This window comes from Adelges cooleyi, unplaced genomic scaffold (assembly GCF_023614345.1).
Source record: "Adelges cooleyi isolate 19-005CV unplaced genomic scaffold, UGA_ACOO_1.1 ACOO_flye_CR_arks_rails_tigmint_CR_PRNA_23, whole genome shotgun sequence".
Taxonomy (NCBI): Eukaryota; Metazoa; Arthropoda; class Insecta; order Hemiptera; family Adelgidae; genus Adelges; species Adelges cooleyi.
This window is the reverse complement of record NW_026095893.1, coordinates 8,478,802-8,497,022: the sequence shown is the minus strand read 5'-3', so window position 1 is coordinate 8,497,022 and position 18,221 is coordinate 8,478,802. Positions and strand designations below refer to the sequence as shown.

The window sequence follows — 18,221 nt, the reverse complement described above, 5'->3', positions numbered from 1 at the left end:
AGATATTTCTTTATAGGTCTATGGACTTAACAAAGACTATAGACAAGTTTTGTTCTCTGATATTTTTGGTCACACTGACCCAGGAAAAAGAGTGATAATTGTATGTGATCCGAGAAAACAAAATGTCAGACACTTATCAGTCGCGGCCTAGGCTTCCCTTCTTCATAATATTCTTTTGAAGATATCTTCTCTACAACGTGGTCGGTGGTGGGCCGTGCGCGTTATGACAAGTGATAACGGTAACCGGAAATCTCAATTTTTTCAAACCTCGAAGGGTTAAATCAGATGAATAAAAAAATTGTTAAATGTCTGTTGTCTTAAGTTGATTATTTTGTTATGGTCTACAAATAGCGCTAAATGGCAGTACGTCGATTAGTTTGAAAAAATATAGGTAATATGGTAGAATTTTGAATAATTATGTACTAATTGATCACATTATTTTCTATACATCTTTAATTTTTCTGTATGTAGTTCTATTTATTACTTTCTCAATTTTTAATATATCTTATTGATATTTTGATGTAATTACAGATGGACAATTTTTAAAAGAGTAACATATTAGAAACTATGGAAGTGAAAAAAACAAAAAGATTAATTGACGAGGATGAAATTGAGAAAAAAGAGTTGTCTTTGCCACAAAAGAAATATTACAGACAAAGGGCTCATTCAAATCCAATTGCAGACCATGATTTTGATTAGTAAAGGCTTATACTAAGTACCACCTAAATAATAAGAATATTTTTAAACATTATTAATTTTATATAACTATTATAGTCCTAGTTGTCCAGATGCCTATGACTGGTCAGCATTGTATCCTGATGTGATTAATGAAAATTCTAAGATTTATAATAAAAGTGTAGAAATGTTGGACATTGGTTGTGGATACGGTGGACTCTTAGGTAAGTCTATAAACTGTTTTTATTTCTGATTAATTAATAATGAGGAAAACTAATTTACAGTCACACTTTCACCAATGTTTCCAACTTCTTTAATTCTTGGAATGGAAATACGGGTTAAAGTTTCTCAGTACGTAATAGAGAGAATAAAAGCATTAAGAGTAAACCAACCAAATTGTTATGAAAACATTGCTTGTATTAGAACAAATGCAATTAAATATTTACCAAACTTCTTTAAAAAAGGCCAAGTATGTACATGCATTTGAATATACATATTAAAGGTTCTCAATTTTCTAGGGATCTTGCATATTTTCTGCCGATAATATGGTCCAATTTTGGAAAATATTGGAGAAAGTCAATTAATAATTTTCAGAGCCAAGTAGGATTGGATACTTAGTACGCTTGAAGGATAGGACGAAGCAATGGTAGTCCGTAGTAGTATCACAGAATAAATTAAATCAAAATGGAAACATTTAAATTTAACATGGGAAATTAGGACGCAGTATCTATGATCTTCAACCATATTCTCGGTGGTTTTTCTTTTAATATTACATCTATATCTTGCGATTACGGTCGGGCGCACACTATACAATAACACGGTTACAGCGGGGTCGATTACCTTTAAATTTCTGATCGCGTCGCTTTGCATTACGGGCGAGAGCAGGTAGTCGACAGCTAGTTCAAAAATAGGTTAAATTAAAAAAAAAAACTGTAATTTTGTCATAATTTAAAGTTATTTAATTTTTGCTTTCATCATTATTTTTAACATAAAACAAATGGGTTTGGAATGAAAAAGTTTATAAAAATAGTAATTTTGACATGGTTATTACATTAAAAAAAAAAAAATAAGTTTAGAAGTTTTTGCTTATAAATTCAAAAGTGAGTTCAGCTGCCAACATTTGACTAAATCATCATTTGCAACATAAAAATATACATTTATTCTAAACCATTTTTGCTAAAATATTAGTCTGAGACTAAACTGCATGTATAACTAAATCTATTTCATGCTTCTCTATTCCGTTAAGAAGTAATTTGCTGCAGGCATGTGTTAACATAAAAAAAACCTAAGATTTTTAGTAGTGCATTTTTATTTATTTGAAGCCAATTTTTAGAGAGGCAAAGTTGTCTAAGACAGTTGTATTAAATATGTATTATTTTTATTTTAGATAAAGAAAATGTTTTTCTTATACCCAGATCCTCATTTTAAAAAGTCTAAACACAAATGGAGGATCATTAATGATACAACATTATCAGAGTATGCTTATGTACTTGCAGAAGGAGTATGTTTGCTCGTTAAGTGTAATTAACACTTTAAACTTCTTTAAAAACGTTTATTATTTTCAGGCAATGGTGTATACAGTTACTGATGTAAAAGACTTACATGAATGGATGACTCAACATTTCTCAGAACACTGTCTTTTTGAACCTGTTGATGAAGAATGTTTAGTAAGTTAATATTATTTTGTTTTTAAATACTCATGTTAAAAAATAGAAATACTCATTTATAAATTGTATCATTTTATCATAGAAAGAAGATCCCATAGTAGACAAACTTTATGAGAGTTCAGAAGAAGGTAAAAAAGTCACAAGAAATAATGGAGATAAATTTTTAGCAGTTTTTAGAAGGAAGAAGAATCCAGATTCTTAATTGAATTTCGGTTATGACTAAATTGTCTGACGATTATTAAAATTAAATATTTTTTCCTAAACATTAAAATATAATAATTTAAAACAAATTTGTATCTGGAAAATTAATTATTCATAATTTACAATTGTTTTATGACAGTTACATCCTAAACTTAAAAAAATGTATGAGTAAATGTCCACTACATTTATAGCGGATAATAGGTGTATAAAACAATTTGATCCCTGGAAGATACACCCAGTTATGTGGAAAAAAATCTTATGCATAAAGTTTATGTTACTAATATTATAATTAGTATACATAGTACTTGAACATTAAAATGTATGTATGGCCGAAAAATATAGCTTATAATGATGTATGATAGCTGGTTTCATAACTTTTTTATTATAGAGATATTTTTGTCTTAAATTGTATTTTTCTAGTAGAGTTCTTTTTAAGATTAAGAAATTCACTCAGTAATAAATTTCCAAAAAAGAAATTAAAAGATAAATAAGACACATATTTGAATATTTATTTTTGATTTCCACACACTACATATTCATGGTAAAATGGTTAGATGTAATTTTATTTGACTAATAATAATTTTTGTAAAACATTTAACGACTTTTTGTTGATTATATATTATAGCTAATGAGTAATACTGAATTGTAAACTAAGTCATAACAATCTTATAGTATTGATTATTATTTTTATTAAATTTTGAGCTATTTATGATTAGTGAGCAACTAAGTACTTAATAAAAAACACATTATAGAGAAAAAAATTATTTAATAACAGCAATTGCACAAATACATATTACACATATGAAATTGATTAGGTTTATAAATTAATGAACCAAAATCTATTTTAACACAATAAAAGGTAATGAAATGTCTTAAGTTGTTCTTGTACATATAAATAATGTATACAATTTGCAAAGCTAGTTATTTAAATTTACAGATTTATCAGTTGTATTCAGTTCACTCTTAAGATTAGTTTTTTATTAATGCTGTATAGTGGAAACTAGGGTATATACTAGTATAAACTATACAGTGACATCAATTTTAATACCTTCACATACAAGTAAAAATATGTGCAGTGCTGCACTTGTTGTTAACATCAAAATAAAGGTGTGACATTTTGGGTGGTTATTTGTTATTTATGCATTTCTAACTAATTTAGGTGGTGTCTTAACTGAAATTCCTCCAAATCCAAATTATGGACCACCCTAGTGTATACTTATAACCACTTTTTATTTCATATTGTTGTGTATTAATTTAAATAGTTTTTAATATAATATAAAATTGACATTTTTCATTCGCAGTAACCTAAATCAATAAAATGTTATTAATTCATGTATCATTACGTACTATAATAAAGTATACAAGTTAAATAAAGTAAAAATACATTAGGCCAATTAAAGGTTGGGTGTGAATAACGTGCTAAGTACCAGACCTTAAATTTTACACTATAAAAAATAACAGAATTTTTATCAATGGGTATGATAGGTTGCCATGATTATTGTGTGTGATAAGAAAATTTTGGAAAGCATTATGGTTTTTAAAATAGGTTTATAGCTTAATAATTCACACAAAAAAAAAGATGAAAAATTGGCCAATAGCACGTCATTTGGACCGAATCTTCAATTCATTAAACATGAGATAATCTAAAATTAATATTAATAGGCTATTAGTTATCACAGAAAAAAGTAACAATAATGAATCAAGAGCTATCAAGTTGTATAAATAAAGGATTGCCTAATTGGGCGAGCATTTTTTATAAGTGATTTATACACTTTATCTAGAGTTAAATTTCTTAAAAAATGTTTTATCTCAAAGCTAAAATAATAAATACTTAATATTGTTAAATATTATCACCTACTCGTAAAAATACTACAGTACAATTGGTTAGTAGAATATATTATACTTAATACTAGAATAAAACGCTACTAAATTAGAACTATTTTAAGATTAATCCAATGAAAAATGAATCAATGATAATATTTTACATAATTATATTGATTTATAAAATAATAACTAAAGAATAGCATTAACAGATGGAACAAATTAGCACACATCAGCTACATAGATAATAAAACAATGGATAGCCACTCTATACTAATGACACACAGGGCAGTGTCCTTGTGACACTTGAAACTTCAAAATGTTATACGTACATTCCTGTAAAAAAACTACTTTGGTTTATCCATTATTTTATTATCTATAATTAGCAGCTATATACATATATATATATATATATATATACATTTCATCATTATTTTGTATTATATAAGTAATTGCAATTATACCACTACTTAACTAATGGACTAACTGTTTTGACAGAAATTAAGGAACAAATGCATTATTAACCGGGCACCTTTTTTTTTGCCAATTGCGGCGCATTAAGCAACTGTAAATTTTACAAGCTGTAACTTTTGAATTAGAAGAGTCCGCGGATATCTAATTTCAAATTCGAAAACAGCATAAAAAAACTATAAATTAGCAAAAAAAAAATCACAAAAATAAGGGTTCCCGGTAAAGTGCATTTATACCGAAGTTTAGTTAAAAAATATAAAGTACATTTAAAAAAAGTATTAAATCTTTACACCAACATTATATCAACGTGTCCAACGGAGATGGTTGTAACTCAATTTTTATCATTTTTCGGTTTATTAAATACTAAGATAGCATTTCATTTTCTTTATCTCCTAAAGAGACGATTTGTAACTCCTGTCTTCCAAAGAGATTGTAAAATTGTTGGAAAAAATTTAAATGCAATACTAGAACTTAACTTAGAAAACTTTGAATGGCTGTGCTGAAAAGTTGTAAAAATCGAGTTACGTCCTTTTTTGTTTGACACGTTGATATGTCTATGTCAATTAAGGTTAACAATTAAAAGTTTATATTTTTTAAATAAATATAGTGTTGACTAGAATAGTTCACCAATCTTATCATAATTATTAACTTTGGTCTTTAATTTGCCATTAAAAACTACTAAGCATTCTCAGATATTTCTCCAGAATATTAGAACCTAATAATTAATAATGTTAAATTGTCTTTGGTATTATAGAATACAAAGTTATTGCTAGAGTAACTTTAACACCAAATATAGATAATACGAAAAGAAAGCTGGTTTGTTAGTTACATACCTTATTAAATACAATACTAGTCGACCCAATCTCTTATCTAGTAAAAAAAATCTGATTAATTAATAATATCTATACTATGATGTCGTAAGTTGTTATGAATTTTCATCATCTGAAATTGAATCTTCTTTAACAATTGTTTCTTTAAACCGCTCGTCTCTGTTTTTGTCTTTTATAACATGAGACCTATAATTCAAGCTAGAATGTTATAAAATGTAAATATAACTATAAAATAATTATTACCTTCCATGCCGTCCGTCTCCTGGTAAAGTCATAGACGAGCGTGGTTCATTTCTATCTATAGGGTGCTCGTGTGTTATTTGTGGCCTTCGCTCTAATGTCATAGTCTCTGGTTCAGGAAAGTTGCCGTCATATCCTTCAGCAAGTTTTTGATCATGTTTACAATTTTCACATTCTTCTCGGAAATCGTCACTTGAAGTGGTAGTTCCTTTTTCATTTGAAACGGATTCTTTACTAACGGTTTTCTTTAAAGCTAAAAAATAATGAAAATGTATTTTTAAATTAGAATATTCAACTAAACTATTAAAAAAAATTAATCAATCTTTCCCTTGAAAGAACTTGGCTCATGAATAACGTCTTAAGATTAAGTGATTTTCTGTACCCTCCCCTCCCCTTCACTTAAAGTATAATAATTCCCATACCTGAATTAATATATTACCCTCACTCTCCAGGGGCGGATAGGCCCACCGGGACACCGGGATTTTCCCGGTGGGCCGGTACTTATATTGACGAAGATGGGCCGATGAAAAATATTGTTATTGACGATATTGTACAATGTACATACATACAAATAAAATAGTTAATAAATACAATAATACTAAAATCTATAATTAAATCTACAATTATAAATAATTGTCAATTAAGTGATCTGTTGGAATATTTTTTCAAAAAAAAATTTGATAATTCGATTTCAAAGTGCGCCACTGGTATAGTAAAATAATATAATAATACCACTATACAGTGATATAGTAAAATCATAATTTATATTTTTTCTTAACAAAAAAAAAAAGAGGTTTTGTTGGATCTTGGATATGATCTTGCGGGCCTTTAGATTCTATTTTTCCCGGGCTGGTCAGATCATGCCTATCTGCCCCTGCCACTCTCCATTAACTTAAAATCAGTTCAAAGTAGAAATTTCGAAACATTGTGATATAAAAATGTCTTGGCAACGCACGATTGACCCCCCCTCCAGCCAAAAGACATATTGACATAAATATGTCTTTTAGACCACGAAAATTTGCATAGTTTTTTTGGTAAAAGAGGGAAGGAGAAGAAAGTAAAAGTGATGGAAGGGAAAGTAGGACCTGACAAGGAAGGGTGTCAGAATATACATATTCGTGATCCATATTCATTCTTCTTTCCTTCAAAGAAAACATTAATTTTTTTCATGTCAAAATGTTTTCAAATCACCATTGTCTAAAAGTGGTTGATTAGCTGTTGATTCTTGTTCTAATATGCAAGGTTGTTGCATATTTTGATTGGTCTCAGTTGCTGTAGCAGGAATGGTTCTATGATTAATCATTTCCCCCATGCCTATGAAATTTTGAGACATTTGTTGAGGCATCGCTATAGCTTCGTCATATGGAGGAGGAGCGTCTCCCCGAGGATAGTAGGTTTTCCACAAAGGTATATGAAGGGTAGCATGATCTCCATAGTATAAGTCGTTTCCAATAGATCTTGGAAAGTTCATATAGCCACTTATATAACCAATGCCACGTACACCATCACCCATTTGGGGAGAATTTGGATTAGCGAATACTTCAACATCTGTAATGTTTAAGTATAATTTAATACACATTATCTCAAATAAACAAACAAATTACCAAATATAAAGTTATAAATTATGTTTTTTTATGCTTAATATACTAATTTGTTTTATGCAGTCAAACAGTATGAATTAGTGTGAAAACAAATTATACATTATAATATAACAACAACTATTCTGCAAAAGATGGTAACTGACTTTTATACAATTAGTTTTTATAGCCATGTTTTTAACTTGCAATAATACAACATTTGTTAAAGCTTTTGTCTACATAGTTCTTCAGTTATCAATTATAAATATATTTGAAACAATAATCATAATATGATATTAAAATTAAAAATAAATATTTCTTACTTGACATGATGTTTCGTTTGTGCAATCGGTTAATGAGAAAAACTATCAAAATGAAAAACAAAAAGGCAGTTATTGTACTGGCAATTGATCTAGCATTGATGTTGTCTCCTTTAAAATCGATATCACCACCGTCATTTAGAGAATCATCCAAACAATTGAATTCACAACATGTACTACCAACAGTAAAAGACTTGCAGTCCTATTAATTTAACAAATTTTAGTTTTTTAATTACATATTTAACAATACAAGTATTAACCTAAATAATATAATTTGAAAAATTACCTAATTTAAATAGTTACATTCTCACACTTCAAAACTTTAGTACGAAAAAATTATATAATAAATTCATGATACTTATTTTAAGGAGTGTACAAAATATAAATAAATAATACCTGTGGCGGAGAGCAAAGTACAGCTTTACACCATTTGGCTACGGAATTATCACAAACACAGAGTGTACATGTATCTGGTCCTGGTACGTAGTGCATGCCTTGAACGATGTTACGACCAAAGTAATCTTGACAATTAGCATTTACATTGTCTACAAAAAAATTAGTAAATATATTAGTATTGGTTAATAAAACCGTTTATTATGCAGTTTTACTTGGATGTAGTATAAATATTGCTATAAGCAAAATACAATAGTTGACCATAATTGTTGTAGATTAACTTGTTCGCACTAATACAATAACATTATTAAAGTTAAATGTTTTAACTGCATTAAAAGAACACAATTATAAATACAATACTAAAACATTTTGTAAATTATTGATCTTCATTGTATTTTTTTTTTTTTTAACTTTTAAGTTGTAAACATCAATAATAACAAAGATTCTTTATTATCTATTCTTGTACAAAAATGTCTTTACAGTTTACACAGTAGGTACGCACATAAACTTAATTTTATTTTTTTAAGCGTTCAATCATTTCAATGTTTATTTATTTGTTATCATCATTTGCATTATTTCTTATCAGATACTTTACTACGAGTACCATGGTTGTTCAACTATTAAATGTTAACCAGGATAAACAGAGAATACGCGGTAATAATATTTTAATATCAGCACTATTAAAATATGAAATATATTATTATATTGTATTTTATATAATAGGCATAGTTCGTAAATCGTAATGCACGTAATATTTTTTCAATTACTTGTTAATCAGGTTTCACTTAGATTTTTTTTACACAGTTTTATATCGAAGTTATAAGTTAGTTATGGTAGATGTAGAAGGATTTAATAATCATAATCTGGAATTTAAGGGTTGCATGCGGTCTGTTTTGATTAAGTTTTGTGTAGGAAATATTTAAGAAAAAAGGGGTTTTAATAAATTTCAACCATGTCAATTAAATTATCGGTTAATTTGTATAAGCTTCAAAGTTTATTTTTATTTTCAAATTTAAATATTTTTTTCTATAAGTAAAAGCCATTTTGGTTTATTTTAGACCAAAAAGCCAGACAAAATTTCGACTACATACTCAATTCTGTAAAGAGATTCAAGTTCTTTGACTAATTTTAGAAAGCCGATTTTTGTTTAAACTTTTCAGTTACTTGTAATTAAATATATTAAATTTTCAATATTAAAACCCAATTTTTTTACATAAAAAAAGCAAAAAATTAAAAATCTGTTTCCACTTTCCTACATAACCTAATAGAGATGCCAAAAATCTCGTATGAAGTTAATTACTAATGAATTATGAATGTTTCAAAGTTGCTATTTTATCAAACACAAGTAATGTGTGTGCCAAAAGAAGCCAACTATTTATATTTAGCTCGTACCAAATACCGAGTACTGATTAAAACCTCTGGGATATTTATATCTTCGAATGTTAATGTCTTTACTCCTTTTAATCACCTGAGGAAATATTGTTGAAACAATACAAGTGTACGAGAGACACTGAACTGAACTGTATTCAGTTCAGTGATGAGGAGAGCACAAGTAAAATATTTATGACATGCTAACTATTATTAACACAGTACCTAAAACTCGATTAAAACAACTAACAAAATACATCTACTTATTTCAATTTTATCGCTGAACCCGAATCTAGTATTTTTTTTAAATCATCTACAAAATTATAAAAAACACCATTTTATGGCAAGGGTGAAGGGTCTTTTAAATATGTATATTAAATAAATCGTTGTTTATTCTATTCTTCTTGGCTGAATTCAAAATTAGGTATAGCTTACCGTCTGCTCTTTAATAAAACAATTTTATACTTTTTATCTGTCCTGTTTGTTTGTCTTTATAAGTCTATTGTTTATTTATTTATTTTATTGTACATACCCTAATTGTATTTATTTTTTTTTTTCATACACTTGCTTATTATATAATAATCCTGGGATTCTCTTAAAATTAATGTATCATTTTTAGTTTTTTTTAACACAAAATAAAATGAATAGTTTGCATGTAGACTTGGAAGCGATTTAAAACACAAAATGGCTAGAGTATTTTAAAACCATATTCGGATTTAGCAAAAAAACCTAATAATCATAAAATATTAATATTCTGCGTTTTGTTACAAATAAATAATTTGATTTGTACAAATATAGCTTTACTAACAATAGATATAGGCAAAAAAATATGAATAGTTGTTTAGCGATTTTAATAAAATACGTTTGAAAATATTGACTAATATATATTGGGAGGGGGGAGAAGGCAATAGGAAAAAACAAGATTTTTTAACATATATTAATTGTGATTTAAAAATTGTCATCAACATTTCAAAAATATTTTGAAACAATCATCACATACTAAACTCATAACAATTAATTATTTACATCCTTACTTGACTGGCCAATCAATATGTAATAAGTAATACCTAATAAAGCACTATAGCTCTAAGTACATTTTCCGATTTCTTATTAATCAATAGGTAGTTGTTACTGATTGTGAACGGTAAACTAATTACTACCAAATAATTTGCAATAGATTTTTGCTGGCTACAGTTCCGTGGAGCCTTTTTCTTCAAAAAAAAAATTGATTGTCATGGGTTTCAGCACACATTTGGTCAAGGACGGGTAAAGTTAACAAATCGATGATAAGATTGTACAACTCGTGCAGTGGCCTATGCCAATCGAAGGCGTTGTTTATAAGTAATACTGAAAATATAACATACATAATATAAACTATTATAATATTGAGTCACAGATTTCCCACGATTATACATTTCAATACAATGTGCATGAATATTTAGTATTTATATATAGATAATTAATGGACCTTTGTATTTTTATTGTTTTATAAAACTAATTTTATTTATTTATTATTTCTTTCATTTATAAAATTTTTATTAATATATATTAATATTAATGCTTGTAATACCTCCTATTTATTAAGGAGTTAGGTATGGTCCGTAAAGACATTTTTAAATCTTAATTTAATGCGTAAATTTTCATTTGTATCTATTAGTTTAGTAATTAGGACTGTTTTTTGGTAGTTAAATTTCATAATTTTCATAGTATCTTTGTCAGCAATTTTAAATATTCTTTTCATCTAAACATGCAGAATGCGTTTTACTAGATCCTTGTTTGTTTTAGAACAAAAATACCTTCTATAAAATCGACAGATAACATTATAAAGACAATTTTCTATCTGATTTTATAAATAACAATTTGTCCGGACCCGGCGTTGTCCGAGATTTAGTCGGCCAGGGCTGAGTAAAATAATTTCCATTCCCACTCCCATCTCCCATCTCTAATCTCCTATCTCTTATCAGCTAATAGCGTAACAGCGTTTTTGTGACACTTTTTTCGATTATTATGTCCTCCTCTTACTCAAGGGTCCCAGTCCCGGTCCCAATCTCAGTCCCAGATCCCGTTCCAACAGTTAAAAGCTTGCCCAGAATCGTGGTACATAAAAATCCGCCTGTTCCTTTAACCATCACCTACCATTTACTCGAGTACCGTGGTTACCATGGTTAAAAACCAAGTGTTTATTTCGGGTTACCATGGTTACAAACATTTAATTTATTTACATTTCGTATTTGTGAGTACAAAGTTCGTGTTTGAGGTCATCCTTAGGGGTGGAATTTTCGAAAAGTACTATGCCGGTTAGGTATGCATAAAGGACAAACCGGTCAAGAATTCATTTTTATATAAATAGATAGATATAGGAAAAAAGTTATAGCCGTTTTAAAAATGTGAACAAAATTATTATTTTAAATGTATTAAACTAAATACTAGGGTTATCAAAATAAGGATGGCTTTGTTTCCAAAATCGTGTTCGTTTTAGGTTTGCTCAAAATCTTCACGGAGCGAGTAAAACGCATTCTGCGTAGTTATGTTTTATCGCTGGAAATTTGGGTATACAACGTCCTCTTAAATTAAGATATTAATCTGTACAATAAGTATGTAATTCTACAAGTAGTTATTCTAGTTAGATTCAACACTTAATAAATTTACTTTTATTTAAGTGTTAATTTTATTGTTTTTCAACCTTATCGCTGAATTAAGGTTACTATTTTGCATTAGTGAGTTTATTTTAAATACTTGAATTACTTAGTTGGAATAGTGAATACAAATAATCGTTTGTTTTGTTATATACAATAAAGTACCAATCAAAAATTGAGTAACACAAATATTTTTGTAAAGAGAAAGAATTTTAGATATCGAAAATAATGAATACGACGTATTAAGAAAAAAATACAACGGCTATGATGATTTCTTGTAAAAATAAACTTTTGTAATATTAATAAAACTATTGAAAACATAAATTACATTATGGTAATCATAATAACGATGATGATAATAATAATAATAAAATATTAAAACATATATAGATACATCGGTTGGTTGTACATAATGACTGACTAGGGTTAAACATAACAATAAAAGGATATTTAAAAAAAATAGATATGTATAAAAAAAAAATAGGATGGGATAACATCTCTGTAGCTCAAGAGACAAGAAGTTATAACAATATGGTGTAGAATACGTCATGTATAATCATATTATTTGGAATGTAAGCTTAACAAAAGCTTTTTATGAATACTTTTACACATTTTTGTAGTTACAACATGTAATATTACAGTATGTGCATAGTTATTTTTAAATTTATAGGTCAACGTTTTATGTACGCGATACACATAACGCATCAACACAACCATATACAAGTGCAGGCCATGTGTTTTAACATGTGGGACTGGGCCACAACGGTGTGATCCTTAAAAAATAGTGAGCGCGATTGTGTATGTGCGGGTAAACGAATATAGACTATTTTATAATATTGCGGCCATCGATAAAGTTACAGCCGCCGTCTACGGGTCGTCCTTCCTTTTTCTCGCCTTGCCCTCCATGTGTATAATGCCCGTTATGTCGTTCACACACTGTTCCACGGACGGCCTGGACTGTTCGGCGGTGTAGTCCATATCCAACAGCCTGGACAGGGTTAGTATGTACGCGCTGGCTATCCTGATAGTCGACAACTTTGACAGCTTTTGGGTTTTCGAGTACGACGGTATGGAGGACCTGAGCGTATCGAAAGCGGCGCTAATAGTGTGCACTCGCGACCGTTCTCGCGCGTTGGCTTCTATTCGCCTGGCTCTAGACATGCTCTTTCCGTGCCTTGTTGTGGTAGTCGCGGTATTCGTCGACGTGATGACAGCAGTGGCGGGGGTGGCGGACGTGACGAATGACGCTTTTGTGGAAGGTGCGAACTGTTCGTCGTCGTTGGTTCGGTAGACGGCGGTCCGCGCGACTGTTAGACGACCAGTGCTTCTGGTGAGGTCCAGCGGTTGTGGTTCCGGCGGTTGTGAATCTCTACGCTGCGTCAGCGTTAGTATTCTGTCCACGTTCTGTATGTCATGGAACAGCCTGAGGCCCACGTCCGAGGCCGACGACGACTCGTTGCTCCACGGCCGGAACGGTGGACAACCGTGGCCGATCTTGTCGGGCACGTCGATGATGCAGTTCACGGACAGGATAGCGTCTTGACGCTTAGCGGACGTTGGACACGCGTCTTTCGTTCGCTTACGCTTGCACGGTCCGACGTCTACGCCCGAGTCTTCGCTCGAGTTGGTCGGCGTGTGCGTTTCTCGCTTGATCGTTTCCGTTGGAGAGTAGCACCGTCTTTCAGAGGCTGTGTCGTCCATATTTTGCTTGATATTATCTGCAAAGAAAAACATCCAACGCATAAGAATATATAATAATATATTTCTAACTACTTAGCTAATTAATATTTTACAATTTTGTTTTTTAAAATTTTTTTATTTCGTATGAAAGTAGATGGACTCTTTAAATATTTAGACTGAAAGCAAAATATTTCTTTTACTTATCTAGTCAAAATTACAGGAGAGAAAGAAATACCCTAGCAATATTCAAATATAATATGTTATAAATCTATTGTTTAAAAAAAAATGTCGAATTTTGTGAACCGTGGGTTCTATTGGATCATTATGTTAAAAAAACGTTGAATCAATTATCCGGTTCATTCAAATTTAATGCACCGATCGTGGGTTGCTGTTAATATTCGACGTAGCTGTTAAATCGTTAAGGATTAATTTAACTCCCCTTATACAAGTAATTAGTTTATGTATTTTTGAACTGCATAAAATATTATTCTGTTATTTTTTGCTATAAAAAGCTTATAATATAATATTCAAATTTAATTGTCTGTTAAAAATAAACAGTTTAATTGAAGTCCGTCGACGATTTGAATGCGCATTAAATAAAAGAGCACAGTTATAACCATACACGGATCAACTAAAATAATGGTTGATATAGGAACACAATAAATGTATAGGTGGAATAACCAAATAAATAGTAATTTGTCCTGCAGCTATTGTATACTTGTTTAAATTGTATGCGATAAATATATATGTATGAATAAATTATTATTTAAAGCTCGGCAGGTCAATGATTTCAAGTGAAATAAAGATACATAGGTACTCTTTATTAGCCTTTGGCTATTAATTTTTTTCTCCTAAAATAATTTTGTTTTTGAATACATAATATTTGTTATAACTTTTTGCGGATGTAGTTTTTATATTTTAATGTGGTAACAAACGCTTTATTATTTGTTACCGTCAAATATGCCCACAGTGGCACAGGTGTTTATTGTGCAAATTAAGTAAAACAATATTACACAAAAACAAAGTCTACAATATTGTTTGTCTATTATTGAAATAACAGAATTTTCTATGTACAAGTCTAATGAAAGTCAAAAAGATAGACGCGCGGGCATAGTTTTTAAAAAATCGGCGTTGTCGAATATACGCGTGTTTATTCGTCGTTTTTCAGGATATATTGATCAAAATAAACATCGTTATCTATATATTATATAAATATTAAGGATATGGTGTGATCATCAAATTAATATTACATTGTGTCTATACCGTGCGCTGTGCGCGTGATAAGTCAACAGACGCCTATATTTTTTAACATAAGCAGCAGCTGAGTGGATAAAAAATATTATCGGGTTTGCGGTAGACAATGCAAATCAAAGTATTTATTCACGCTGTTGAATCGTTAAGAATTCGGTACACAAAATACAATAGCCGAGGTTTAAGACTAATATGATTACCGTCTTTGTTTAAGGTATAAATACAATTTCATCGTTTTAACTTGTTAAAGGGTTCATTTTTTAATGAAGTTTTTATTAAAAAATATTGTTTTTTTTTTTTTAAATAATTACAACTTTTTTCTTTTAGTTATTTTTTTTTTGCTATAATTTATATTTTTTTATTGGTATTTTCTATTTCTCTTCCTTTTACTTTGTTTGATAAGTTTGAAATTTCACAGGGAGGCAACGGTTTTTAAATAAGACATTTACCCCCAAATATAAAGCAAACAAGTTTTTCGGATACTATATTCGAAGTTATAAATTTGACGCTTTGTAAAATTGTACATTTGAGAAAAAAGTATTTATTGAAGTGAATGCTTTAAACAGTTTTTAGTGAGCTAAATTACTATAGAAGCGTGATGACTTAAGGCATTTGGAGTCTCATATTTTAGTAGAGTTAATACATTTCAATAATTTGTTTAACACATTAGGTAGAATGACAAATACGTATATGTTTAATTTTTAAACGTACATAGATGAAAGAGGTCTTCAGTGTTTGCCGACATCCTGGAAGTGGCCTTACACAAGTCGGCGAGTCCGTTTTGTAAGATTCCTTCCAACGCCAGTCGCGAAGTCACCATATTGTTTTTACACTTTTTTTGTAAGTATTTGGTAAAAATTAAAAATTGTTGAACACACACACACACACTAAGTTACACAACTAGGAGTAAAAAAAAAAAAAGAACAATTGTAATAAAATGACGATATTATTTCACAATCCAAGTCGATTGGAAGTCTTTAAACGACCTTACACGTTGTCTGCCAGCCTAATACTGCCATACGATCTGACTGGTCAGCGCGCCGTTGTCTTCGGGTCGAGTCTGCCGCCACCGCTGCCGCCGGCCCGTCGCCGTCGCCACCGCTTTAACAATTGTTCAATGACATGCGGTCCCATCCCGCCATGTATTCGCCCCACACATATTATACAGACACACATAGTGTACATGTGTTTTGTATTTATACAACAACACCTAGTATGTTATACAGTTTATCAACGGCTTTTACTTCTTTTATGTTTACGCGCTATTGGTTGCCGTGTGATCAATACGACACACGAGTAAGAGTACACTAATTGATCCTTTTTTTTTTCTACCAGACATCAGCTATTGTGACAGTTTTTCTTAAAGGTTTACCCGGCTTTGAAAATATAGGACTGGAGCTGATTGTATTGTTAAAAAAATATTATTTCCCCGGACCAGACCAATCCTAAACACACTGTTTGAAACTGTAGGACTGACTAAGCCCGGAACAAAATTTCAATAATCAAAATCCGTAACAACTCTAAACTCGGTCCAGATTAAACAAGATTTTAAGAAACCCGTGCCAGACAAGGTTTTTTTTATCAAGGACTAAAGAAATGTAATAAAACCTGTACCAGAATAGTCTTATAAAGTAAAATATTTCAACTAAAACAATTCCATGTATACGTCTTGTCGTACTTGTCTACAAATGATTATAATTTGATTATAAATAAAAACATTTGATAGTGTTAATAATTACAAGAGACGAGACAAATAAAATGTTTGTAATAGAAATAAAAATAAAAAAAATTTAATAGTGTTATATTCTGTAACCCCAATAAAAAATAATTCATATATGTGTTATGCACTATAATAAAAAAAGTTTCATAAGCTTCTGTCATAGGATAGATTGGTATTTGATTTGTGATATGGGTTAAATAATATGTTTTATTGTAAACAATATAATAGCAAGTATACTCAATGAATAGGTGTCACATGATGAAATAATTATCATTTATTTTTTGTTGAGTTTACACTTGAAAATGATCGACAGCCGTAATATAGTCATAATGATATGCTAAACGTTTATAACGACTTACAAGCTTTCATAGCCTTTTTGCTAAGTCGAAAAAATGTATGGGTAATAATGTAACGAAGATTTATGGCCCGATGGATGTACATTACAAATAAGTAAGCGGTAAAGCAAGTCATAGTACGAAAACCATATGGCAAAGGTCAAGTGGAAACCTGAATTTGATCGCAATTATTAGAGATAACGCTATTTTTTTCCCACGCTAAGTATTGTTTGTATGTATTTTCTACACAATTTCAGGTTGAGAAGAGTTGTTTGTTTTGAGTGAGATGAAAGATGCGGAAGTTCGTCTATACATTATTATTCCCGAATAATCTGGGATGTTATTATTGACCGTTTCTATGGAAACGTATCTGATACACCTGTAGAACAATATCCAATTTTTATTTTCTGTGAAAACTATGTTTTATTATTATTTTTCTTTGAAATGGCAATTGGAGAAAATTTCAGCTTAGCTCTCTCCTACCGATGAATTTATTTGTCCGGAATACATGATCAATATAACATTTTTATTTATTCCATAATTTCAATTATTTAATCAAAATAATGGATCTACAAATTAAGGTTAGTAATACATATATATATTTATAATTTATTATATATTTTATTATTTATAATTAGCTATTGGTTAAAGAAGTGTAAAAGGCCAATACTTCGAATATTTGAAAGTAGTACCTAACAATATTGATGTGAATTAATACAATAATGTTGTACAGTACACTCTAATATGTATTAATATGGACTCAATACATGTTTTATTCTTAAAAACAACAAAAAAAAAATACTCAAAACACTTTACCATATTTAATAAAAAGGTTGTTTTATCGTCATGAACAACGAAAGAAAGATATAGATATACTGTAAAGCTTACCATCTTATTAATACACTATACTTTATAGTCGTACGCGTAGCTAGGGGGAGGGGAGCAAATTCCTCCGAGAATAGATTTTAGCTCACCCTTTATAGTAAAGATTGTGTTCAAATGTAATTTATTTTTAATAAAAAGAAAAGCCTTAAGA

General features: G+C 29.8%; 3 protein-coding genes across 6 annotated transcripts; 1 reads left to right on the top strand and 2 right to left on the bottom strand.

Annotated features, from left to right (window-relative positions):
• Positions 1-156: 156 nt before the first annotated feature.
• On the top strand, positions 157-2,634 carry LOC126836017 (tRNA (guanine-N(7)-)-methyltransferase). 2 transcript variants are annotated; one of them, XM_050568961.1, is made up of 7 exons: positions 157-463; positions 532-698; positions 775-899; positions 960-1,144; positions 2,063-2,176; positions 2,241-2,342; positions 2,425-2,634. In XM_050568961.1, the coding sequence occupies exons 2-7, from the start codon at positions 568-570 to the stop codon at positions 2,542-2,544; spliced, it is 777 nt and encodes a 258-aa protein (XP_050424918.1). In that variant the 5' UTR covers positions 157-463; positions 532-567; the 3' UTR covers positions 2,545-2,634. The 2 variants fall into 2 exon arrangements, with proteins under 2 accessions (XP_050424918.1, XP_050424917.1); XM_050568960.1 differs by having other exon boundaries at positions 159-391.
• Positions 2,635-3,368: 734 nt separating this feature from the next.
• LOC126836014 (uncharacterized) lies at positions 3,369-8,661 on the bottom strand. 3 transcript variants are annotated; one of them, XR_007685266.1, is made up of 7 exons: positions 8,411-8,661; positions 8,199-8,347; positions 7,806-8,004; positions 7,097-7,453; positions 5,909-6,158; positions 5,669-5,863; positions 3,384-3,848 (listed from the first exon to the last, which is right to left on the bottom strand). XR_007685266.1 is itself a non-coding variant. In XM_050568955.1 (6 exons), exons 1-6 carry the CDS (start codon positions 8,457-8,459, stop codon positions 5,761-5,763), a joined length of 1,107 nt encoding a protein of 368 aa, XP_050424912.1. In that variant the 5' UTR covers positions 8,460-8,661; the 3' UTR covers positions 3,369-5,760. The 3 variants fall into 3 exon arrangements, 2 of the variants coding, with proteins under 2 accessions (XP_050424912.1, XP_050424914.1); XM_050568955.1 differs by having other exon boundaries at positions 3,369-5,863; XM_050568957.1 differs by having other exon boundaries at positions 3,373-5,851; positions 8,411-8,649.
• A 3,809-nt stretch (positions 8,662-12,470) lies between these two features.
• LOC126836015 (uncharacterized) lies at positions 12,471-16,209 on the bottom strand. The gene is made up of 2 exons (XM_050568958.1): positions 15,842-16,209; positions 12,471-13,917 (listed from the first exon to the last, which is right to left on the bottom strand). The coding sequence occupies exons 1-2, from the start codon at positions 15,948-15,950 to the stop codon at positions 13,067-13,069; spliced, it is 960 nt and encodes a 319-aa protein (XP_050424915.1). The 5' UTR covers positions 15,951-16,209; the 3' UTR covers positions 12,471-13,066.
• Positions 16,210-18,221: the final 2,012 nt, after the last annotated feature.

What these genes read in the sequence shown, in the direction of transcription:
- LOC126836014 (XM_050568955.1), bottom strand. Translation starts at nt 8,459, where the DNA reads ATGGTCAACTATTGTATTTTGCTTATAGCAATATTTATACTACATCCA. An exon ending in TCAACCACTTTTAGACAATG is followed by an intron (nt 6,159 to 7,096) that starts GTGATTTGAAAA and finishes ATTATTTTTTAG; the next exon opens with CTTTAAAGAAAACCGTTAGT. An exon ending in GGAGACGGACGGCATGGAAG is followed by an intron (nt 5,864 to 5,908) that starts GTAATAATTATT and finishes ATAACATTCTAG; the next exon opens with CTTGAATTATAGGTCTCATG.
- LOC126836017 (XM_050568961.1), top strand. Translation starts at nt 568, where the DNA reads ATGGAAGTGAAAAAAACAAAAAGATTAATTGACGAGGATGAAATTGAG. An exon ending in GCAGACCATGATTTTGATTA is followed by an intron (nt 699 to 774) that starts GTAAAGGCTTAT and finishes TAACTATTATAG; the next exon opens with TCCTAGTTGTCCAGATGCCT. An exon ending in CTGTTGATGAAGAATGTTTA is followed by an intron (nt 2,343 to 2,424) that starts GTAAGTTAATAT and finishes ATTTTATCATAG; the next exon opens with AAAGAAGATCCCATAGTAGA.
- LOC126836015 (XM_050568958.1), bottom strand. Translation starts at nt 15,950, where the DNA reads ATGGTGACTTCGCGACTGGCGTTGGAAGGAATCTTACAAAACGGACTC. An exon ending in TGAAGACCTCTTTCATCTAT is followed by an intron (nt 13,918 to 15,841) that starts GTACGTTTAAAA and finishes TTTTCTTTGCAG; the next exon opens with ATAATATCAAGCAAAATATG.